The sequence below is a fragment of the Gracilinanus agilis genome, chromosome 1 (assembly GCF_016433145.1).
Source record: "Gracilinanus agilis isolate LMUSP501 chromosome 1, AgileGrace, whole genome shotgun sequence".
Lineage (NCBI taxonomy): Eukaryota > Metazoa > Chordata > Mammalia > Didelphimorphia > Didelphidae > Gracilinanus > Gracilinanus agilis.
In genome coordinates this window covers 80,120,553-80,142,396 of record NC_058130.1, presented here as the reverse complement: position 1 = coordinate 80,142,396, position 21,844 = coordinate 80,120,553, and the positions used below count along the sequence as shown (strand labels likewise).

At 34.9% G+C, this 21,844-nt stretch overlaps 1 protein-coding gene across 1 annotated transcript in view; it reads left to right on the top strand.

Annotated features, from left to right (window-relative positions):
* The window catches only part of ABCA13 (ATP binding cassette subfamily A member 13), a 474,630-nt gene that overhangs the window by 187,148 nt on the left and 265,638 nt on the right, over positions 1 to 21,844 (top strand). The window contains 4 exon segments of the mRNA XM_044676455.1: positions 8,955 to 9,068; positions 10,884 to 10,974; positions 12,740 to 12,916; positions 13,741 to 14,047. Coding sequence (XP_044532390.1) covers positions 8,955 to 9,068; positions 10,884 to 10,974; positions 12,740 to 12,916; positions 13,741 to 14,047 — 689 coding nt within the window.

Below are 21,844 nucleotides of genomic sequence, written 5' to 3'. Positions count from 1 at the left end.
GTTTTGAACCCAGATATTCTACACTACAGGTTCAGGTTACATCCACTATATTAAGTTGCTTACCTTAATACAAGTCTAAGCTCTGCTACTTACTAGCCATAGACCCTGGGCAAATCATTCGACTTCTCTGAACCCCAGTTTCGTCAACTAGTAAATGAGAATGTTGGCCAAATAATCCCCAAGGTTACTTTTAGCAGGAAGAACCAATGATCTTATAAAATATCTTCTAACTGGTTCCTTCCTCCAGGGAAAACAGAGTATCTATGAAACTATTATCAAAAGTAGGCATTTGTTAGCTGGGAGAGGAGTCAAGGCCCCTTTCCTCTCTTTTTGCCCTTTCCTGTTACTTTTTTGGGTGAATTAATTTTTATTTAAGAGGCCATAGAGAGTAGAGGCAGAAGGAATGGGCCACATAGGATAGAGGTTAGTGATAGAAAGATTAGTAGTATCGTGGTTATCACATCAAATTGGTGGACCAAATATCCTAGTCTAGGAGATTTCTAGGAAGATTGTGCTTTTAAATCAGCCAATTACCTAGCATTTATTAAGCACCAATAATGTGCCTGACACTGTGAGAGGCTCTAGTGACACAGACAAAATTAGACAATTTGTATCTGAAAGCCAACTTGGGTTGGATTGTAGAATGGAGAAAGTAGAGTGATGGTCATTTAAATGTAAATTGATGTATATTTAATTAAAAGAAAGGAATTGAACATTCAGTAATCTTATCTGTAATGCTATAATAATAGGTATCCTGCAATTTAAAGATTGCAAAGCACTTTTTAGACCTTTTATATACATTATTCCATTTGAGTCTCACATCTCTCCTCTCTAGAAGGTACTATGGTTATTTTCCACTTCCTTTTAGAGATGAAGAAATAAATTCAGAGAGGTTGAGTGATTTCCCCAAGGTCACACAGAGAGCGAGTGTTGAGATAGAATTCAAACCCAGGCCTTCAGTTCCCTAAGACCAGCGCCTTACCTATTGTGCTAGATTGCGTCTTTGGTGAGATACATATAATCATAATTATCAGATAAAGACTTCTCTGTTATGAGTAATATTATCTTTCCTCTTCAGTGGCTTGCAGTATATTAGAGGAGATAAGACTTGTTTATGAATTACTCAGATGATTTTGAAAATTCAATTCAAAATGATACAGCACTTTATAATTTCTAAAGTGATTTTTATACATTATTGAATTTTATTTTCACAATAACCTCTGGAAGTAGGTAGTGCAAGTTTTATTTTCCCTCATTTTATGTGAAATTTTATTATTTATTATTTTTATTTATTTTATGCAAAACCAAGTAGTAACACAGGAACCTTTAGTGGCAAAACTGGGAATTAAACTTAGTTCTTCAGACTCCAGTTCCCTTATTTTGTTTTTTTCACTTCTCTGTTGTTGTGGAAAGACAGAAAAAAGAAATAAGACTTTCTGGTTAGGGTGATAAAGGAGAATTTCATGAAGGAGATGGTATCTGGTTTGGGTCTTGAAGAATGGGTATTATTTTGGTAGCAATGGTAAGTAGAAGGACATTTGAAGTGTAGAGATTGCCAGGCAAAATGTGAATGTGAAGAATATATAAGGAACTATGAGTGCATTAGCTAACATAGGTTTGATGTTCCTACAGAAGAGCAGAGGGATATATTGATGGAAATGGGAGTTTGGGTCATATCAAAGAAAGCTTTGAATGCCAGACAAAGAAATCTTTTCTATGATAGTCTCTGAGGAGCCTTTGAAGATGTTTGAGCATAAAAGTGACACCTTAGGAAGTATGGAAGACAGGGCGGTAGCATTATAAGGATAATGTTTTTGGAATCATAAAACTGGATTCAAATTTTGGCTCAGCTATTTATTGTTTGTGTCCCTTTTGCCAACATTTCTCTACATTTCAGTTTCTTTATTTGTAAAAGGAGGCTGGGGGAAGTGGGCCAGATTACATTTAGTTTAACAAAAAAACTTATTAACTATCTGAGAGGCATTCTAGAATAGTGGGTAAAGAGCTGGCCTCTGAATTCTTCCCAACCTAAGATTACCTTCTATCTCTGACACATACTGGCTTGGTGATTGTAGGCAATTCATTTAAACTCAGTATTCTAGAGAGCTGTCTGAGTATAAATTATGGAGAAGAGACTTACCTTATATGTAAATTCCCTCTAACAGTAAAACCCAGATTCCTTCCCGATTCCTTATTAAGAACATACTGCATGTAAGGCATGAATGGATCGAAGACACAAATGAGATTGTTTATAGCGTGAAAGAGCAAATAGTCTACTGAATTCTTTGGTCTTGTACAGCTCCAAATCTGATTATTTTATGAAAAGTGTAATACTAGCAGCATGCAGGGTATTTGGAGAAGGAAGAACTAGAAAGTGATTATGAAAGTCTAGTTATGAGTTAATTAAAAAAAGAGTAGCTGAGCACATAGAAATGAGAGGCATTAGAAACACATACAGGATATGTGCTGGGAATCCATTAACATATTAAGTCTGGAATTCTAGAATAAGATGCACTACCATGTACTGGAAAGAGAACTGCAACTGGAGTTAGAAGGTCTTTGTTTAAATCTGGGCTCTTTTACTTAGTTTTTGTTACTTTGGACAAGTTATTTGACCTTTCTTAATTTCAGTTTTGTTATTTGTCAAATGAGAAGGTTGAGCTAGATTATCTATAATATTTCTTCAAACTTTAGGTCCTAGGGCAAAATAAAAGGAAGAAGAGAATTAGTGATTTTAAGGAAATAAATGACATGAGATGAGGTAGAGCGAAAGTAGGGAGAACACTAAAACCAAGTGAAACATTTAAGATGATTCCTAAGTTTTGAGCCTGGAAAAATTAGGAGGAGGAGCTGGTTTGCTGGATTATATTTAGTTTCATTTTAATAATGCTATATTTGAAATGTCCAGTGTGACATTGAAGTTAGAATGTTCAGTCAGCAATTAGAAATGGGGGACTGGAGCTTAGGAGAGAGGTAATGATTTATTAAGCAAATTAAGGAATCATCTGCCTAGAGGGAATAGTTTCATTAGTAAAAGTGTACAAGACCTCTGAGGGAAGAGAATGAGCAGAGCTGGGTCTAATACAATTCTCCCTTGCTATGTCATTTTCATTTAAAATATTCATCATTTATATTGAACATTTCTCTTGATGTGGCATTGCCATCAACAGATTCATAAAGTACCAGATCTTTCCAAATATCACCTTCAACAACATATCATACATATGTAATCTGATGAACATCTTTAACTACATCTGTTGTCTCATCTACTTACAATGAACAATAAGATTTTAGTTTCTCAGTTAATTGATCACACAGGTCTTCAGACAGATGGGCAATTCTCAGCAGAGTGTTTGCAAGTGGAATTATTTGAAACTGTTTTGCATACAATTCACAAAGCATCTTTTAAACCCTATCAATACATGTAGCTAGAACCATCCATTGTACTACTGAATTAATCTTCTTGTACGGAGCAATTCTTTAAGTAACCTTATCAAGTACAAGCAATTCCTTTAGTGCCCCAGACTTTTCTTAAAGTTTATTTTTGCTTATTAAAAATTCTATTTTTTTCTGGGAAAAATGCTCTTTTTGTCAACATATTATGTATATGCATTTAAAAGACATCATTTCATTATATTAAGTCTCACAATATAAGTAGAGTGGATAGAGTGCTGGGCATAGAATTAGGAAGATGCTTCCTGAGTTCAAATCTAGTCTCAGGTGCTTACTGGCTGTGTGACCCTGGACAAGCTACTTCATCCTGTTTGACAGTTTTACAAAATTTGCTAGGCAAATCCGGAGGCTGTGATTGGTTCTTGTGAAGTGAGGGAGAGACAGGAAGTGACTTGGAAAAAGGGATATAAAATGCCAAGCCCAAGGACTGATTCATTCATTCTGTGTTCGTGAGAGGGGCTGAAGAGACTCTTGGAGGCAGTCACTTTTTCCTGGACTCATCCTTGACTGGAGCTTTCTGCCCTGGAGAGGCTTGCTGGGTGAGTGCCTGGAGCTGAAGGAAGAGACTTTAGTTGGTGGACTTCTGGCTGAAGACTACAATGACTTCCACAGGGAGATCGGGAATTGAGGGAGCCCTTACAGAGTGCTGAGCTGGACTTCCCCAGAGCAACACTTAGAGTGGTAGTCTAAACAATTCTCCACCTTCTTCCTACATTTCCCACTTTAATATCTCTACCTTGTTGTAAATAAAACTGCTAACAGTCATTTGGACTTAAGGGCTAATATTTTATAATTGGAGACCACAATAATTTTTTAATGTCATAAATATTTTGTCAAACCAACTTTTTGCCCTTACACACATCACCTATCATGAAATATTGGATTATATACCTTTAGATATTAAAGATCAGGCATCACCAATTTCAAATTTCCTTTGTTTTTCAGTTAGTTTTGGTTGTGCCCAACTTTGTGATCCCATTTTGGGGTTTTCTTGACAAAAATAGTGGAGTAATTTTCCATTTCCTTCTTTAGTTCATTTTACAGATGAGGAAAGTGAGGCAGACAGAGTTAAGGGATTTGCTCAGGATCACACAGCTAGGAAGTGTCTGAGGTTAGATTTGGAATCAGGAAGATGAGTCTTTCCACCATGCCACCTAGTTTGCCTTTGAGAATGTCCTAAATGTTATCTATTTTAGAGCTAAGAAAGGACCTATAGAGATCTCTTGGTCTTAAAAAAAGGTAAAGTGGTAACATCTTAATTGTACTGATGATACCAATTCATATAACTTTAGAGTTGTAAGAGAATCTAGAAGCCATCTCATCCAGCCCATACTTGTACCCTTTAGTGATATCTCTTACATAGTCATTCTTCTTTGATTTCAACATATCTATAGTTTAATTGCTCTGGCCAAAAAGATGACTTGACCAAAGTCACATGGCCAATGGAGGGAGATTCTAGAACCTAGATCTGATGTCTGCTAGTACAATATTTTTTCCCTTAGATTATAATTCTGCTCCTTGGTTTGGTGAACTAAAGAGGAAATAGAATGTCTGCAAATTACAACATGACCTTAACTTCAGGAACTCCTAGAATAATGACTTGTGGGCTTCAGTGGTTCTTTAGTGTCTCTGGGACAAACTACAAATACTTCCGGTGGACATTTAATGTCCTGTACATCTGGTTCCATCTTATTTTTCCAGATTTTTTCATGACTCATAAATGGCTTACTTGCCATTCCCCTTCCATGACATTCCATCTCCTCTTCCTTTCTGTAGGTGACAAATCTGTGACTCAAATGCTCTCCTTCACTTCCTGGGAAAGCCTAATTCCATCCAAGACTTTTTTCAAGTGCTAATGCTTTATGGGATCTTTCTTGACCCATCTCTCCCCTCTCTCACATTTATTAGCATTCTCCTTTGATATTATTTCAACTATTTTGCATATATTTTTATTACAGATACAGTATGATGTATTTATTATTTAGAGAGCAGGCTTTGGAGTCAGGAAAACCTGGTTTCAAGCCCCACTTATGACACATAACTGCATGATTCTAGGCAAAATTACTTAACTTCTCAGCATCACAGGCAAATCTGAACATGTATCCATCTGCCTCGGGAGAGAGTTCTTTATCAGGATCTTAAAAGTGATGGCAGAGGTCCAGAGCTCCTTCTCCCCACAAATCTATTTATTTATCCGCATACATATCATTTCTCCCCCCATAGAATAAAAACTCTTTGAGAGGAGAGGCTGTTTTCACATTTATTTTTAAGTGCCCTGTACCTGCAAGGGCTTGGCATGTAATTGGTACTTAAAAAGCTTGTTGAATTGAACGGGTATTTGGGGGGGGCATGTTTTTGTGGATACAAGACAGAATTGTTTTTATTCTAAACAAATTGTTTATAGAATCAAGTTACCTACCTTTTCTGAACCAGAAGAGCCCATGATTGCAATAAGATGACCAATTTCGTTTTTCAGGTCCTGAATATCCAGTCTTTATTAGTAGATCATTCTGTTAAATTAAGCAAACAAATTAGAATTATTACAATTGTTCCATCTGAGCACTGACTTTACTTTTTTCCATTTGAAAACTGCTGACATTTTACAATGGTTTTATCAGAGACTGAGACAGCACAATAGATGTGCTGTCTTAGTTGGCCTCAAAAGAACTCCATCAACTCATGGATCTTAAAAAATAAAAATACACGTCAGACTCAATTATCACAAAATAGCTGGCTTGATTAGAAAACAAGAAGCTTCTCTATTATCAATGTAGATTTAGAGGATGGAGTAATATGACAGAGTTTGTTCTATATACTTTTGGTAAGTCAGAAAAAAGTCTCAAATATTGGCAAATACAGTGAATCCTTTGAAATTATAATAGTTTAATCATTAGGCTGCCCCTCTGGGAACTGGTCATCCTTGTTTTTATTCCTGATCTTTTCCATGACTTGCGATATGACAGTAGACATAAAGAATAATTTCTCAACATTTATGTTAACCAAGTGCTGGAGTTGGTTATGGATTTCAGGGCTTGTTATTATGCTTCCTATTCTCTCCCATTACCATGTCTTACCTAGCAAAGGTCATGATTTCAAGAAAAAGGTCAGTTACCTTGAGTGATTGAGATATTTCCCATTTTATAATGACCCTCAGGTAGCTCCATGGCAATATTTATATATGTAAATACATATATATATTCTTTAGTTGTTATACATCATGAGAGAATAGATATTGAAAGAAAACAATAAGCTGCATTTATTTTTTAGCAAAGCATCAAGAAGACTTTAAATCAATTGTTTTGCTAAAACTTTTATTTAACTTTTACTTTTTGTCTAAGTGGTATGATATTTTCTCTTTCTTTTGAATTATCATACAAATAGATAATGTTGAATTATATGCACCTCATTTTTAAGTTTTCTTTTCTCATGACTTCCCTAAAATTATACAAATAATAGGGGAGCATTAAGATTAGATTGTATATTATTACAAACCAGACAGAAAAGCTTGAATGCTGATTTATTGAAGGTTGATGAACAGTTTAATCTATTTTCTCAAGGCTCAAGAGCTAAGGGAAATATGCAGTCTACAGTCAAGGATCTTTGGGTTGTGACCATAAAGTCAAGAAGACAGTAGAGTATGGTGAAAGACAGGACTGGGATTCAAATCCTATTTCTGATAGTTTTCTAACTATATAACCTTGTCAAATCCCTTAATGTCCCTGGCTAAGTGAAGAATTGGTCTAGGTGGACTCTGAGATCTCTTTCCGCTCTAAAGCTATAATCCTATCGTAACTTGTGTTCAAATATTGTCTTAGACTTTTACCAGGGTTATAATCCTCAGGTTCTCTATCCATAAAATGGAGACAAACATGGGGCTGCTATGAGATAAAATATACTGTTTATATTTCTCCCCATAATTTAAAGGGTGTAATGTCCCAAACAGACTCCCCCTACAAAGACTCTTCTCCAATAATACAAAAAAATCCATGAGTTCTTCTAATAGGGAAACCCTAAAAATGGAAATCACTCATTGAAATAAATATTCTCCCTAAAATAGTCTAACAAATGGAGCTTTTACCCATATGTTATGGCTAGCAGGTAAACTACTTTGCAGAACTTAAAGTATGTCAACTATGACTATGGAGTTCTTTTAGGCTTTATAATCCTTGCTAACTGAAATCTTTTCTTACTCACAGGAAGAGATCTATACCAGGTGGCACTATGATTTCTCACTGGTAAATAAACACCTGGCAAAGCCCTCTACTAAAATATTTTTCTCAGAGAAAAGAGGGCCAGTTTTCTGCATGAGCTTCATAGTATATCAGGTTTGACATGGTCAAATGCATACTCAGAGTGCTGGACCTCAATTACTAGTTGAATTCTCTAGAGCATCCTGAGAACCTTCTTTTGTCTGCATGGAATAGTGATAGATTTGGGATTGTTGTATCTCCCAGCCACTGCGCCAGATGTGAGCTATTGTTCTCAATCCTCAAACCATCTGGAGATGATTACTTGAGTTATCCAGACTAGATTAATTTATCTTTTACTATCTAGTACCTGGGTTGACCAATATGAGTTTCAGGCATATGAGGCAGTGAGGTGGTGCAGTGGACACAGTGCTAGGCTTAGAGTCAGGAAGACTCATCTCCCTGAAATCAAATGTGGTCTCAGACACTTACTAGCTGTGTGACCCTGAGAAAATCAGTTAATTCTGTTTCTCTCAGATCCTCATCTCTAAAATGGACTGGGAAATGGGAAAAAAAAGACGAATCACTCCACTATTTTTGCCAAGAAAAGGCCACAAAGGGCCATGAAGAGTAGGGCATGGCTGAAACAACTGAAAAACAATGAACAAACTCCTTCTTTATCTCTTTATGTTGAAATTCTCATTTTTAAGGCACTGCTCAGCTGTGATATCCCCAGCTGGAAACATTCCCCTTTCTCAAGATACCTCTTTTTCTGTTAAACTTTCTTAGCATCATAATTATTTTTGTTCATGTCACACAGTTTTTTTTGAATGATAAGCTTCTTGAATATTTTATATCTTGATACCTCTAATCTTGAGCAAAGTGCTTTGCACATAATAAGTGCTTAATAGATATTTTCTGAGTTGAACAGAATCATGATGCCAATATGATAGGTATATTAAATAACATTAAAATTTTCAAATTCTTACTTTCTATCTCAGAATCAATACTAAGTATTGGTTCCAAGGCAGAAGAGTGGTAAGGGCTAGGTAATTGGGGTTGTTACTTGCCCAGGATCACACAGCCAGGAAATATCTGAGGCCAGATTTGGACCCAGGACCTCCCCTCTGGGCCTGACTCTCAATCCACTCAACTTCCTACCTGCCCCTTAAAGAACATTTTAAAGGAGAGTTATTTAAATTCTATCTATACCTAGTTATGATACAATGCTGACACATGAGGATCTCTTACAATTTCCTGAGGCATGGTTTGATTTTTTGGGGTTAATTCTCTAAGAATGTGTTTTCCTTGCAGGCGAATTACACCTTTGCCTTTGTGGACAAACTGAAGATTTTTTTGGAAGCAGTGCTGAAAATGTCCAGCATCTTTCAGAAAGGTGGAAATGCTCAAATGATTAACCATCTTCAGGTTAGTTGTGATTCATTGTGTGTGCAGAACTATTTGTTAGGAAATGTCTGAAATGTCAGCTTTGGTCTTTGAAAAAGAACTAAGGAGTGAGGTTCGGTACACTGGAAAGAGACCAGATTTTTTTTGTCAGAACAACTAGATTTGCCTCTCCCAGTCCTACTACTTACTTCCTCTGTGACTTTGGACAAATCTCTTTCCCTCTTGGGGTATCAATTGCCTCATCTGTAAAATAAAGTGGTTTTGACTTGTTGACTTCTAAGATTCCTTCAAGGTCTAAATTTATGTTCTTTTGAATACTTTATCTCATGGAAATCTATAGTGCTAGGGATTTTATCAGTGATTTTCATATAATAGGAATCATTTTGCTTTTGGTAGATCCCTACAGAAGGGAGACCAGAACATGATAAATTCAAACCTGGCTCTATTTACTGTGTCTTGCATTTTAGATTTTCTGCCTTATTTATAAGGGATATCAGCCAGTATAAATTCAGAAAAAAATGTACCAGGCTCAAGCAATCATGTAAAATTTCAAGTAAAGTCAGTTTTAGAATAGATGATTTTAAACTCCTAAGCAATTTCATTGAGCTAAAGCCATGCCTAGGTTGGTTCTTATTCTGTGCTGAAGCAAGATCTCTCATTTCTCCTAAAGGGAATGGAGTCTTCTGCTCATCTCCACTCACCTCCCTCCCAACCCCCCAAATCCCACTCTTCATTTGGCATTAGGGCACCTTAGAGACTTGACAATTACTCTGGTCTACAATCCAAATTTACTCTTGATCAGTCAAAACATCATGATACCATGATGGGGTAGGAGGTATCCCAGCCACTTCTTTTCTTTATCACTAATTTTCTAGCTTCCCCTTCATCCTAAGGGAAGTGAAGACAAGGAAAGTTCATTAATTGTATTTTCCTTTCACCTCAAAAATAAAATAAAATGGTTACTTCAGAAGTTCAAAGAGACAAAATTCAAAGCACAAAAACACAATGCACCTCATCAGTAGTGGCTATTTGAAACTCAGTACAAGTCTAGTTGCTCAGAGCAGGAGGGACAACTATGTTTTCCAAAACCATGTTTCTACCAAAGGGCAGGTCTCAATTATGTATTATGAACTTACATATTCCTGGGGAATTCTTATAAATACGAACAGTAGGTTATTGCTTTCAAGGAATTTATGTGCATATTATATAGGAAAGCCCATAGGGGGACATCTGTATTGACTGCTTACATGGGAAGAAACATTTACGGTCTATATATTATAATCCTCTACCCTTTCAAAATATAATAGACTTTTACATATTCTTGACCATATTTATTCTTCCTTAGATTCTTTATCCTCAATTTTGAGGCAATGGAGGTATATTTTTGTCCTACTTAAAATATATGATAGTAATAATTAAAACAATAATAGTTAGCATTTATGTAATGCTTTAAGACTTAGATATTCTTGACTTGTATTATTTTTAGATTATTCTCTCTTCATTTTTAAGACAACAAAGGCACATACCTGTCTTAAAATAATAATGATATAACAACAAGAATAACTATCATTAATATCATTTAACATTTGAAAAATGCTTTAGGCACATTATTTCATTTTCTCCTCAGATTAACTCTGTAAAGTAGATGCTTCTCTAAATACACATGTATATATGTGTGTAATGAATATATGTATGAATATATGTATATGTGTGTATAACTGCAATATCATTTGGACATCCCATTGAGGAGACTCCATATATAAATGCCTGGTTATAAATTTAGAAAGAGATAACATTGTAGGTTCTTTTTATTAAAAATTAAAATTTTAATTTTAGGAAGCCCTGAGAAATACATTTATCAAAAGATTTGTAGAAAGCCAATTGCAGATCGATGTAGAGAAGCTCATTGAAAAACTACAGAACTATTGTAAGTATGTCCTTGAGTATGTTATGGCTCATAAGGAAATGAACTTATTTTAGAATTTCAAATGGCATCCTTCACATGGGAAGAAAAATGAAAAAAAAATCTACTAGATTCTGGAACGTTCATTACACAATTAACTTCTTTTATCTTCAGTGTAGGACTTTACATTTTACCTCAGTTACTTTTTTTTCTTGGATTTTGGAAACATTTCATACTTTTATATCTTTTTACACCGTCATTCTCTTATCCAACAAATTAGCTAAAAAAATCTGATATCCCTGTCTGTGTCAAAGGACTCTCAACTCATTAAGGGAGACATAAGAGGAAAGGCTTACTGGTGTCTTCTCAGGAATACCCACTTTACTTATGTCTAGATATATGATGTTTGAAGCATTCTCCTGATCATGTTATTCTATCAAAAAAACCTTTGGAGAAGAATCGAATCCCTGGCCATGCCTCACTAGGATTTTATTATATACAAAATTATCTTCATCTGTTTAAAAGAAAAATGACATAAAAATAAAGTTAGTTGATATTGATGGGCTGCTATGTGATGCAGTGGGTAAAGTGCTGGCCTGGATTCAGGAAGGCTCATCTTCCAATTCAAATCTGGCCTCAGGTGCTTACTAGCTGTGTGACTCTGGGTAAGTCATATATCCCATTTACCTCAGTTTCCTCATATGTAAAATGAGCTGAAAAAGAAATGGCAAAAGACCACTCCTGTATTTTTGTCAAGAAAACCCCAAATGAGGTCATTAAGATCAGACATGACTGAATAATAACTGAACAACAAAAGTTGACATAAAATATAAAACATGGTCCTTCCAAAGACTGGACTGCCACATCCTGTTTCTATTGGCTCAAGATTCATTTTAGAATGGGGAAAGGTGGCTGGAAGCTTCTGCCAGAATCTGCTTTCCAAGGCTTGGCAATAGCTATCCATTTTCATCCTTTCCATTTTGTGTCAATTTCCTTTTTTCCATTCACTTCTAATGAACTAAGGATTTCAGGGGAATAAAAAATAGATATTCCTATAAAAAAGTCTGCTTTGAAACCATGTGGCATTCCAGAGGGTCTAGGAAGGGTGGGAGCAGGCAATCACTTTTATTTTATCAGAAGCACTGAGATTCAAAGGATTATATCATAAATAAACAGCCAACCTCATGGTGCATATGAAAAGAAGAAAAGATAAATTCCTTTTCATTTATATCCAGATGTTCTATACATTTTGCTTTCTTCATCAAAGAATTTCTATTTGTTATCAAATTTTCTATAAATTATGTTCTATGATAGTTTGGTCCCTCCCCCTAAATTGTCCCATGCCACATTTTTTGTGTCCCTCCTTGGCCCTCATCAAATGCTCACTTGTTTCAGACAAATTTTTATATTTATCATATCTTTCCTATTGCATTATAAACTCCCTGGTAGCAATTTTCTTGCTTTTAATGTTTGTATCCCTAGCATCTAGCACATATTTATTAAATATTTTTGGGATTGAATGAATGAAAAGAATGTATACTGGAAAGAGAATTGGATGTAGAATTAGAGAAGCTACATTCAAATTTTAGTTCTGGAGCTTAGGGTCTATGGAATATTGAGCAAGTCATTTAAACTCTGTGATTCTATTTCTTTTTCTGTAACATAAGGCATTTGGATTACATGACCTTAAAGGCCCTGTTTGTCCTAAAGCCTCTTTCTGTGAATCTAGGGCAATAGCAAAGGATTGACCCAAGTAAATATTGTGTCCTAATTTGTTTACTTTTCTCAGCTGGGATGCTGGGCAAGATGTTTAATCACTCAAAGGTTGAACAGTTTCATTCCTTGGCCCAAATCATGGTAAACATCTCATCCTGTATACTCCTAAATCGCTTCCAGCCTCTGGAGTCTGTGGAAATACTGGAGAGAGAAGCTCATGGACTCATACAACAAAATGATTTATTGGCTAGTAAGTAACTCCGGAGAACAGCTGTTATCTGGGAGATACCAGTTTGGAAATGTTGCCATTTTGCATATTTCTTTCTCAAAATGTCTTACAATGGTGTAGAGGGAAGTGAAAATTGCCTTCAAGATAAAAGAAAAAATAAAACAGAAATAAAGCACAATGGTTTGATGAGAAGATATGCTTCATTCTTTCACCCCACAGAGAAAGCAATAAGAGCTAATGATCTTTCCATCAGCTTGAGCCTTAATCCTATTCACTGGATTTGGTCTCACTGACTGTGAAACATCTTTTATGGTTTCACATCACACATGATAAATTATTTGTCCTGAGGTATGGAGTGATCCTTATGATTTTTTTCCATCAGACCTTTATTTTCATCATTCTTAACCAATATCCTAGATCTTGCAAAATATGAAGCAATGGCTTATTCATCATCACCATCTATTAGTTTTTTAGTTATTCATTTTAAAAAGTGCTACGGTCTTTTCAAAGTCTGGTTGGCTATATATTTCATTGATTTTCTTTCACTGTTATCTCGTTGGTAAAACCCAACAACTCCATGACTTGTGTGCAGGTTTAAAGTCCATTCGATTAATGCATTGCAAGTGATTTGTTCTTTGATGACATCTATCTTTTATAGGAAGAAATTCTAACCAATTGAAGAATCTAATTCAATATGACAATTCTTTTGAAAAAAAAAACCACTATGTAAATTCACAAGTTCTTTGCCTTAAGGAAAAATGATTTATTTATTTGATATTAATCCTGGTCTTTGTGTGACCCATCAAAAAGACTGACTACTTTCATTTTCTTTTTTCTTCTTTTAGGCATTATATTCAACAGTTCCTTAACCAGTAAGAAACATGGATCAGATGTTATTGATCTCCCACAACATTTCATCTATACAATTAGGACTAGTGTTTTGTACAGTATGAGAACAGATTTGGTCAAAAACCCTTTGTGGAAATTTCATCCCCAAAGACTTCCAGCTGATGGGTTCAAATACAATCACATTTTTGTTCCACTACAAGATATGATTGAAAGAGCCATCATTTTGGTACAAACTGGATTAGATACATTGACACCTCCGATACAAGTCCAAGCCATGCCATATCCCTGCCACACCAGTGACTTGTAAGTTGAATATTTGATACCTGTGATCTGCAGGAATGGCTTTGTTTTTGTCTTTGCATCATCTATGCTTACTAGAGTTCATATATATATATATTTAATGAGTATTTATTGGATTGAATTTAAATGGGTTTTACAGCTAAGATGTCATTAAATATTTTTTTCATAATTAAAAAAGATTCACATTTGGATAGCTAAAAAGTTTCATATTTCTTTGATTTCCCCAAGGGAGTGATGATTGCAATATTTTCAGAAAGAAAGTCTTTTGAAATTCTAAAAGATCAATTTTACATTATTAAGGCATTTTGGTGGCCATCAAATAACTTCACTATGATAGTCTGACCAAATAGATATCATGAATTATATAGCAGGCAAATAGATTTATTTTCCTAACTTTAAACTTATTTGATAAATAACCTTGACAAGATTCTTTTCATATATGACTTAGTGACATCACTGTATCTAATGGTAGCGCTGTCATTGACCCAGTCTTTCACATCAACTTGTGTACTGTCTATGATCCTTTCCTCTGCTTCATTTCTCATTTCCATTCATTTATCAAGTCTTCTTAGTTTTGCTTTCACATTTCCACCCCCACTCTCCCTCCTCTCCATTCTGACTGCTACCACTCTGTTTATGGACATAATTATCAATGAAAACTTAACAATATAGCCTTGCAATAGATTTTTTTCCACCTCCATTCTCTCCTTCCTCCAACCCTTTTTTCACAATTCTGCCAAACAAACTTACATTTAGATAAATTGTATCATGTCACATTACTTAAAACTATTTAATTTTTGTGTTTTTCAAATAAAATTTGAACTTCTTAGCATGACATGTAATACCTTTCATAGTCTGACTTTCCTCTAATTTTCTAGCATCATTATCTCATTGTGGCATAGTGGCAATAGTTCTATACTACGTCAGGAAGTTCTAATCTTTGGAACTTTGATCAAAATACTTAATTACTATGCTTTCAGTTTATCTATAAAATTAGGGATTAATCTAGATTTTTTCAAATTTCTTTCTATATTTAAATTTAGTATCACACGACTGTAAATTCTGTACTTTGTCAAGACTATACCATTTTAACCCCTTAGATAACTTCTGAATTGTATTGCCTTTATACATTTGATCCTACCTTTCCTCATGTTTAGGATGCTCTTTCCACTTGTTGAATCCCTGCTTGTCCTTTAAAGCCCAGATAAAAAACAACCCACTTCAGGAAGTTTTCCTAAATGACTTAAATAGCTAATGACTATCACACACCAGACTAAATGTGACATTGTGTCTGCATCTGTGTTCTGTATTCAGTATTATGTCTTACCTATCATTGTTATGTGCTCTGTGATTTTGCACAGGCCCAGTGGATACTCTGGGAGCAGCACAAGTTTAGAGAGGTTCAGCACCATTTTGGCTCCAGAGTGATGAATTTTGTAGCCAATTCACTAATTCACTAACACTATTTACTTAGTTATAGAAGGATTTTGTGTGTGTGTGTGTGTGTGTGTGTGTGTGTGTGTGTGTGTGTGTGTGTGTGTGTGTAGAATACCAGCACAGTGAAATTTCAGACTCTTGGAGTATTGAAATGTGGTCCATGGAATGCATCAGAACGTAGTGGATTACCCCTAATTATAAGACTTTAAATGGTTGTGGGATGACCACTTGTCCCTGATGATGCCGTAACACATTTCTATATGGGAATGTGTTAGATTAAACAGCTTTTAAGGGTCGTCCCATTTCCGAGGCACGGTTCTATTGTGTTTACATCAGACCTTCTTAATAGATTATAAACTGGGTCAGTGAATGTTACTCTGTTTTTTGTAAACTTTGCATCTTTCCCACTGCTTACATACATAGTATGTTCAAAACAAATTCTTATTGATTTGAATCGAATAAGATAAGATACTCTGCAGAATTTTAAGGATTCATTTTTTTTAATTCCTGGGGCAGAGTCAGACACTGAGGGATGGGAAGGACAGAGGATTATTATAATGCATGCAGTCATTTAGGAGTGGGGAGGGGACTTGTATCTCAGTGAATCTAGCCCTTGCCCTCTCATAGCTTATGGTCAAGATGGTCCCCTCGAGAGGGAGGTAAATCATTCTTCTATTGTGGCATGACAGTCAGTTTCTCCTGATAATGTCATAACCCTGTTCTCCTGGGCTCTGCTCCCTTGTTCAGTCACTGCTGGATATTTGGTCTGTTAGGTATGTAGTCCTGCTCATCTCCTGTTTATTGCTAAATGGCTCAGTTTTTGTTCACATTTGTATATATATGTACACACATTTATATTTATATCTACCTACCTATTTAATCTATCTGACTATATTAACTATATATGACCACATCTATCTGTCTACTGATTTGTTTGCTCTGAATATAGTGACTTTATAAATGGGACTCAATTTCTTTCTCATAGAATATGGATTTTTTTTCTTTAGTACTGTGAATGGGGCAGGGGATTATTCCCAATATAAGAAAATAGCTTTGGGATCCCCAGCAGTAGAACTTCTCTTTTGGATTTTGGGAGAAAAATCCACGGCTTTCCACTTTACTCCTTGAAGGTAGATTATGAAATCTACGACATAGTCATATAAACAAACACGTAGTGATACTAGGAAAGAATGGTCATTGATGGAAATAGTAGTGTTAGCGTCAAAGGTAGAAGAGTGAGTGTCACTGTTAAAGCAAATCCAGGTAAGAGCTATATAGGTGTGAGGCACTTTGGTTTTCCTTCAGGGCAAGATCCTCTGGTTTCCTCATGCCAGGAAATGGGATGGGAAAGGATAAGAACAAAAAAGTCAAGAGGGACTGCTGCTAGAAAATGCCTCCATTTTACTTTTTTTTTTTGCTTAAAATTCCTGCTTTTTTTCCCCTAAATTCCTAAAATTTTGTTTAGAATTATTGTATATGTGTGATTAGCAACAAGCATCTAAATCTTTGGCTTGCCCTCCACATATATAATGGTTCTTAAATATTTGTATACATATGTACATATTGCATCTATACACATGTGTATGCACACATATGTATATATGTATTTAAATAACCTCAGTGGTAGGAATCAATGTAATATAATGATGTTTGAATGGTTGATAAACCTAAATAACAATATGACTTCTTTTTACTTGGGAGACTACACAGTCCTCCCCCTGCCAACACCTAATTGTCTATTCCCTTTATCTAGAAAGGTGGCAATAGGTTTTCTCAGTTATTTTCTAAAATTCATATTGAAGCATGAACTCTGAAATCTTGCAAGTGGAAGTTAAAGAGTTCTTGTTGGGCTTTGATTGATTGATCACTCCCATGAGTCACTGTGTCTACCTTCTGATTTGCCTTGAGAGTAGCCAAGAGTGAAGGTTTGACAGTGAGTCAAGTTTCAAGTGCTACATTTCCTGTTTTTTTCTTCTTTTTTAAAATCAGCTTGAACCAGAACAGAAGGATGAGATGACTTCTACTTTTAAAGTTTATATTTCTTTGCTTTGACTCTTAGGCTGCAACTTTAGTGCTAAGAGAGTAATTCTAGGTGATAATTTAAAAACATATATTTAAATGATATTTAAATAAAATGTATTTAAATTTTAAATTAAATTTTAATTAAAATAACAGAAAAACAAATATGTTGTTATTAAATATTAATTATAAGCAGCATAAATGAATATTTACTGGTTATCTACAAAATTCAAATCTGAAAGGCTTCCCTACCTCAGGAGTGGTACAGCATAGGTCAACCATTAAAACCAATTGAATTTGGATGAAGCAGGAGTTTCTTCACTGATCTCTGCTCTAAGAAAACATAGTGGAAAAAACTCAGGAGTTGGAATCAGAGGACCTACATTCAACTTCTAGTTCTTCCATTTACTGTTCATATGGTCTTGGGCAAGTCACAATCTCCCTGAGCTTCAGTTTCCTCATTTTTGAAATTATAGAATCACAATAACATATATTAAATACACAAATATATAAAAGATCCAGGGCTGAAATAATTTCTGATTCTATAATTTCAGCCCTGGGTCTTTTACTTTCAGATGCAAAGTTTTCACCTTCTACAAGAGGTAACTTAAAGGTGGCATAGTGTGAAGAATGTCAACTTTACAGTCAAGATGCTCTGAGTTGGTTCAAAAAGACACTCCTTTTTATGTCCTCTTTTGTAGTTCCAAAGCCTTTAAAATAAAAAGAAACTTCAGAGATTAAACAGTTCAATACCATTAAAATATAGGTGAGGAAACTGAGACTTAGAGAACATAAAGAATTTACCCAAATTAACCCAAGTAGTCTGTAGTATTACTATTATTTGCACTCAGATCCTCTGATACTATCCGTGTTTCCTTATCTACACCAGATTGTCTCTCATTCTTTAAGCCAAATCTGAGACTGGTTCTCTGACCTCTGGGCTAGGCTCCCTCTCGCTAACTCAGTCCTTAATACAGTATTTAGCAAAAATACAGGATTGGCCTCAAAAAGTTATATTACTGTACTAATAGGGAGTACCTTTAGAGTAAATAGCTTATCTTCTCATGTTCTATGGACTCTTTTAAACTAAGATACTTTCTAGCAAATATTTTATTCATTATATTGTATCATACTTTGATGGAGAAATAAATAGAAAGTAATTTGTTTTTAGAATACTAGACACAATCCTTCTCTAATATAAAATTTCTGATAACAATGCAAAATATTAGCTTTTATGTTTTAATTCCTAAATATTTTCTATAAATTGTATTAATTCCTAAATGTTTCCTACAAAGTGACTGGTTTTTTATTTAAAAGTATAATTAGCCACAAATTTCACATATTGGATTCTCTTAGTTTCACAATGAAGATTAGTAATTCTTAAGTTCTACCTCGAACTGCCTTATTGAGCTTTGTTGCCCAAGACACTGTATATTCTTTATTTTTTTAACCCTTACTTTCTGCCTTAGTATCAATTCCAAGACAGAAGAGTAATAAGGGCCAGGCAATTTGGGGTTAAGTGAGTTGTCCACTTTCATACAGTTGGATGTATCTGAGCCCTGATTGGAACCCTGGTCCTCCTGCTTCTGAGCCTGATGCTCTATACCAGGAGTTGGCAACCTTTTTGGCTGTGAGAGCCATAAATGCCACATTTTTTAAAATGTAATTTTGTGAGAGCCGTCTAGTGCTCACAGTGCCGCTCCTGTAACAGCGCCTGAAAAAAAATTGACTTTATGGCTCCTGCAGAAAGAGCCATACCTGGCCCTCAAAAGAGCCATATATGGCTCGAGAGCCATATGTTGCCAACCCCTGCTCTATACACTCTGCCACCTAGCTGCTCTGATTTTAGATTTGCTTTAAGGACAATTATTTCTTTCCAATTGCTTCCTATCTGGCAGATTACTATCTTTTGTACTTTTCTGTCATTTCTCCATATTCCAGATACATTTGCCTTTCCCATTTTTCACCTTCCCTTTGTATATTACCTTTCCTCATTAGATTGGCAGCTCCTTGATGGCAAAGACTGTCTTTTTTTCACATTTGATCCCCTAGTCCTTATTGATTGTCTTAATCTTAGTATTTAACACAGCACAATGCCTAGTTAATGACAATTACTTTAGAGATGCTCATTGAATTAATAATTTTGGATCCAATCTGATCAAATGACCTCAAGACAAGACTGCATTAGGAAAAGGATTTATACACATGGTAGAGTGGCAAAGGCATACACTCTGGGCTCTGAAGTTAAAAAAAGAGCTTGGTTCGAACTGTATTTGCCACTTGCTATTGGTGTGATATTGAGTGAGTCTCTTAATTCATCTGGGCCTGACTTTCCTAACCTGGAAAATTAAAAATTAGAATATATTTAAGATTAGTAGAGACCAATGATCTTTTGCCAGAAATTTAAAAATATCTGAGAGAAATGAAAGACTATGATCTTCTTTAACCTGGTTATGAAGCCAAGATTGTTCAGTGGGAGAATGAATTTATTTTCTCTTTCCTGTTCTGTTTTTATAGTGTTCTTGGATCTTGACTTAGACTTTAGTACACATATAGGTATTTGAAGTATCTGATCCCATGACACTCTATTTGGGTGCTTTGGAGAAGGAAATAAAAGAAGGGAATGGAAGATGGAAGTGAGAGATAATTCTATAATTGAATTCTATTTGTAGAAATTGTGCTAATATTGTTCCATGTCAGTAAGCCAATAATTCTGTAGTGAGTTTGCCATGACAAAATGAAGTGTTCAGTTTTATAGGCATTTATTAATAACTGTGCTATTGTTGGGGATTCAGAGAGAAAGTGAAAAGTTCCTGCCCTGAAGAATCTTACCTTCTATTGAGTGTTGGAGGAGAAGATCTAGTTAATAATAACTGAATAAGCGTCCACTATGTGCCAACTTGTTATGTGATGGTGATATAAAGAATGATAAAAAATATTTCCTATACTCAAAGAGCTAATGATCTAATGGGGTGGGAAAGGGAAATATGAAAATTATTATGTACAAGGAAGATATGTAGGACTGGAGATCATAAATAGAGGGAAGGCTCTGGCTTTAAGGGAGATTGGGAAAGGTTTCTTTAGAAGATGAGATTTTAATTGAGTATAGAAAGTAGTCAGAGTAGTCTGGAGGCAGAAATGAAGAGAGAAAATTCTAGGGTTGGGTGAAAGAGTTGTGAAATGGGGGAATGGAAAGGAAGCCAGTGTTATTGGATCATAGAGTGTATAGAGGGGAATAAGGTGTATGATTCAAAAGATGGGAAAGATCTGGCTTATTAAAATCTATAAAAGCAGAGGATTTTGTATTTGATTCTGTAAATAATAAGAAGCACCTGGAGTTTATTATCATTCTCCTTTAGTGTAGCAATTTTAATTTGTTTCGTAGCTATCTGTATTGCCATTTGGTTTTTTCCAATAAGAGGTCTCACCTCCTATTGGTAGAAATAAGAAAAATGAAAAACATCCCACATAAGTTAGAACTAAGGAATGATGAGAAAAACTGAATATTTTTCCATCATTCAAAAAAAGAAAGAAATTACAAATTTCTATCTGTTTTTAATGCCTCTTGAGGAACAAGTGAACAGAAATTATTGTAAAAAAAAGCATGACAAGAATTTCATTATTATTAGATGAAAATTACATTATAGTTATAAAGTTATATTTAAAAGTGGGGCAATTTAAGAGAACCATGAGGGCCTATTAAACTTTAAATAACTGTTTAAGCTTTTCCTTTAAAGGTGAAAATGGGCTACATTATATACTGAGATAATCTAGCAAGCATTTTAGAAATGAATTTGTTTGTTCCTTCAGAAGTTTGGCCTTTGAAGAGAAAGAAAAACATTGTTTCCTGGTGCTTTCTTCCCTGTGTATGATATATCTATAATAAAAGCTGAGTCAGATTTGCAGATAATAATTATTTCCTCATTTACTGCAATCTAATTTCTGTGAGACTATGCAATGTGACAGTATCAATAGTCATCACTTTTACTTGCACTTTACAAAGTGTAGGGAACTGAGTAACAAATAGCCAACTTTTTACAACCTCAAAAATAGACAAAGGATTAATTGTTTTAATTATATGGGTCATTTAAGTTTTATTACCATAGTACATTGTGTTATTTCCAGTAGAACACATGGTCTTTATTAGTATGGCACAACTGGATATTATTTATGACATTTTCTGCATATGTATATTTACCTGCTCTAAAAACTTTGTGAAAAATGAGATGCCAATTGATAAAAAGGCAAAATATTAATAAAAATGAAATAATATAATACACTCAAATTTTCAGAAAATAAACCATGTCTTAGATATTATTCAGTTGTTGTCCAGTCATTTTCAGT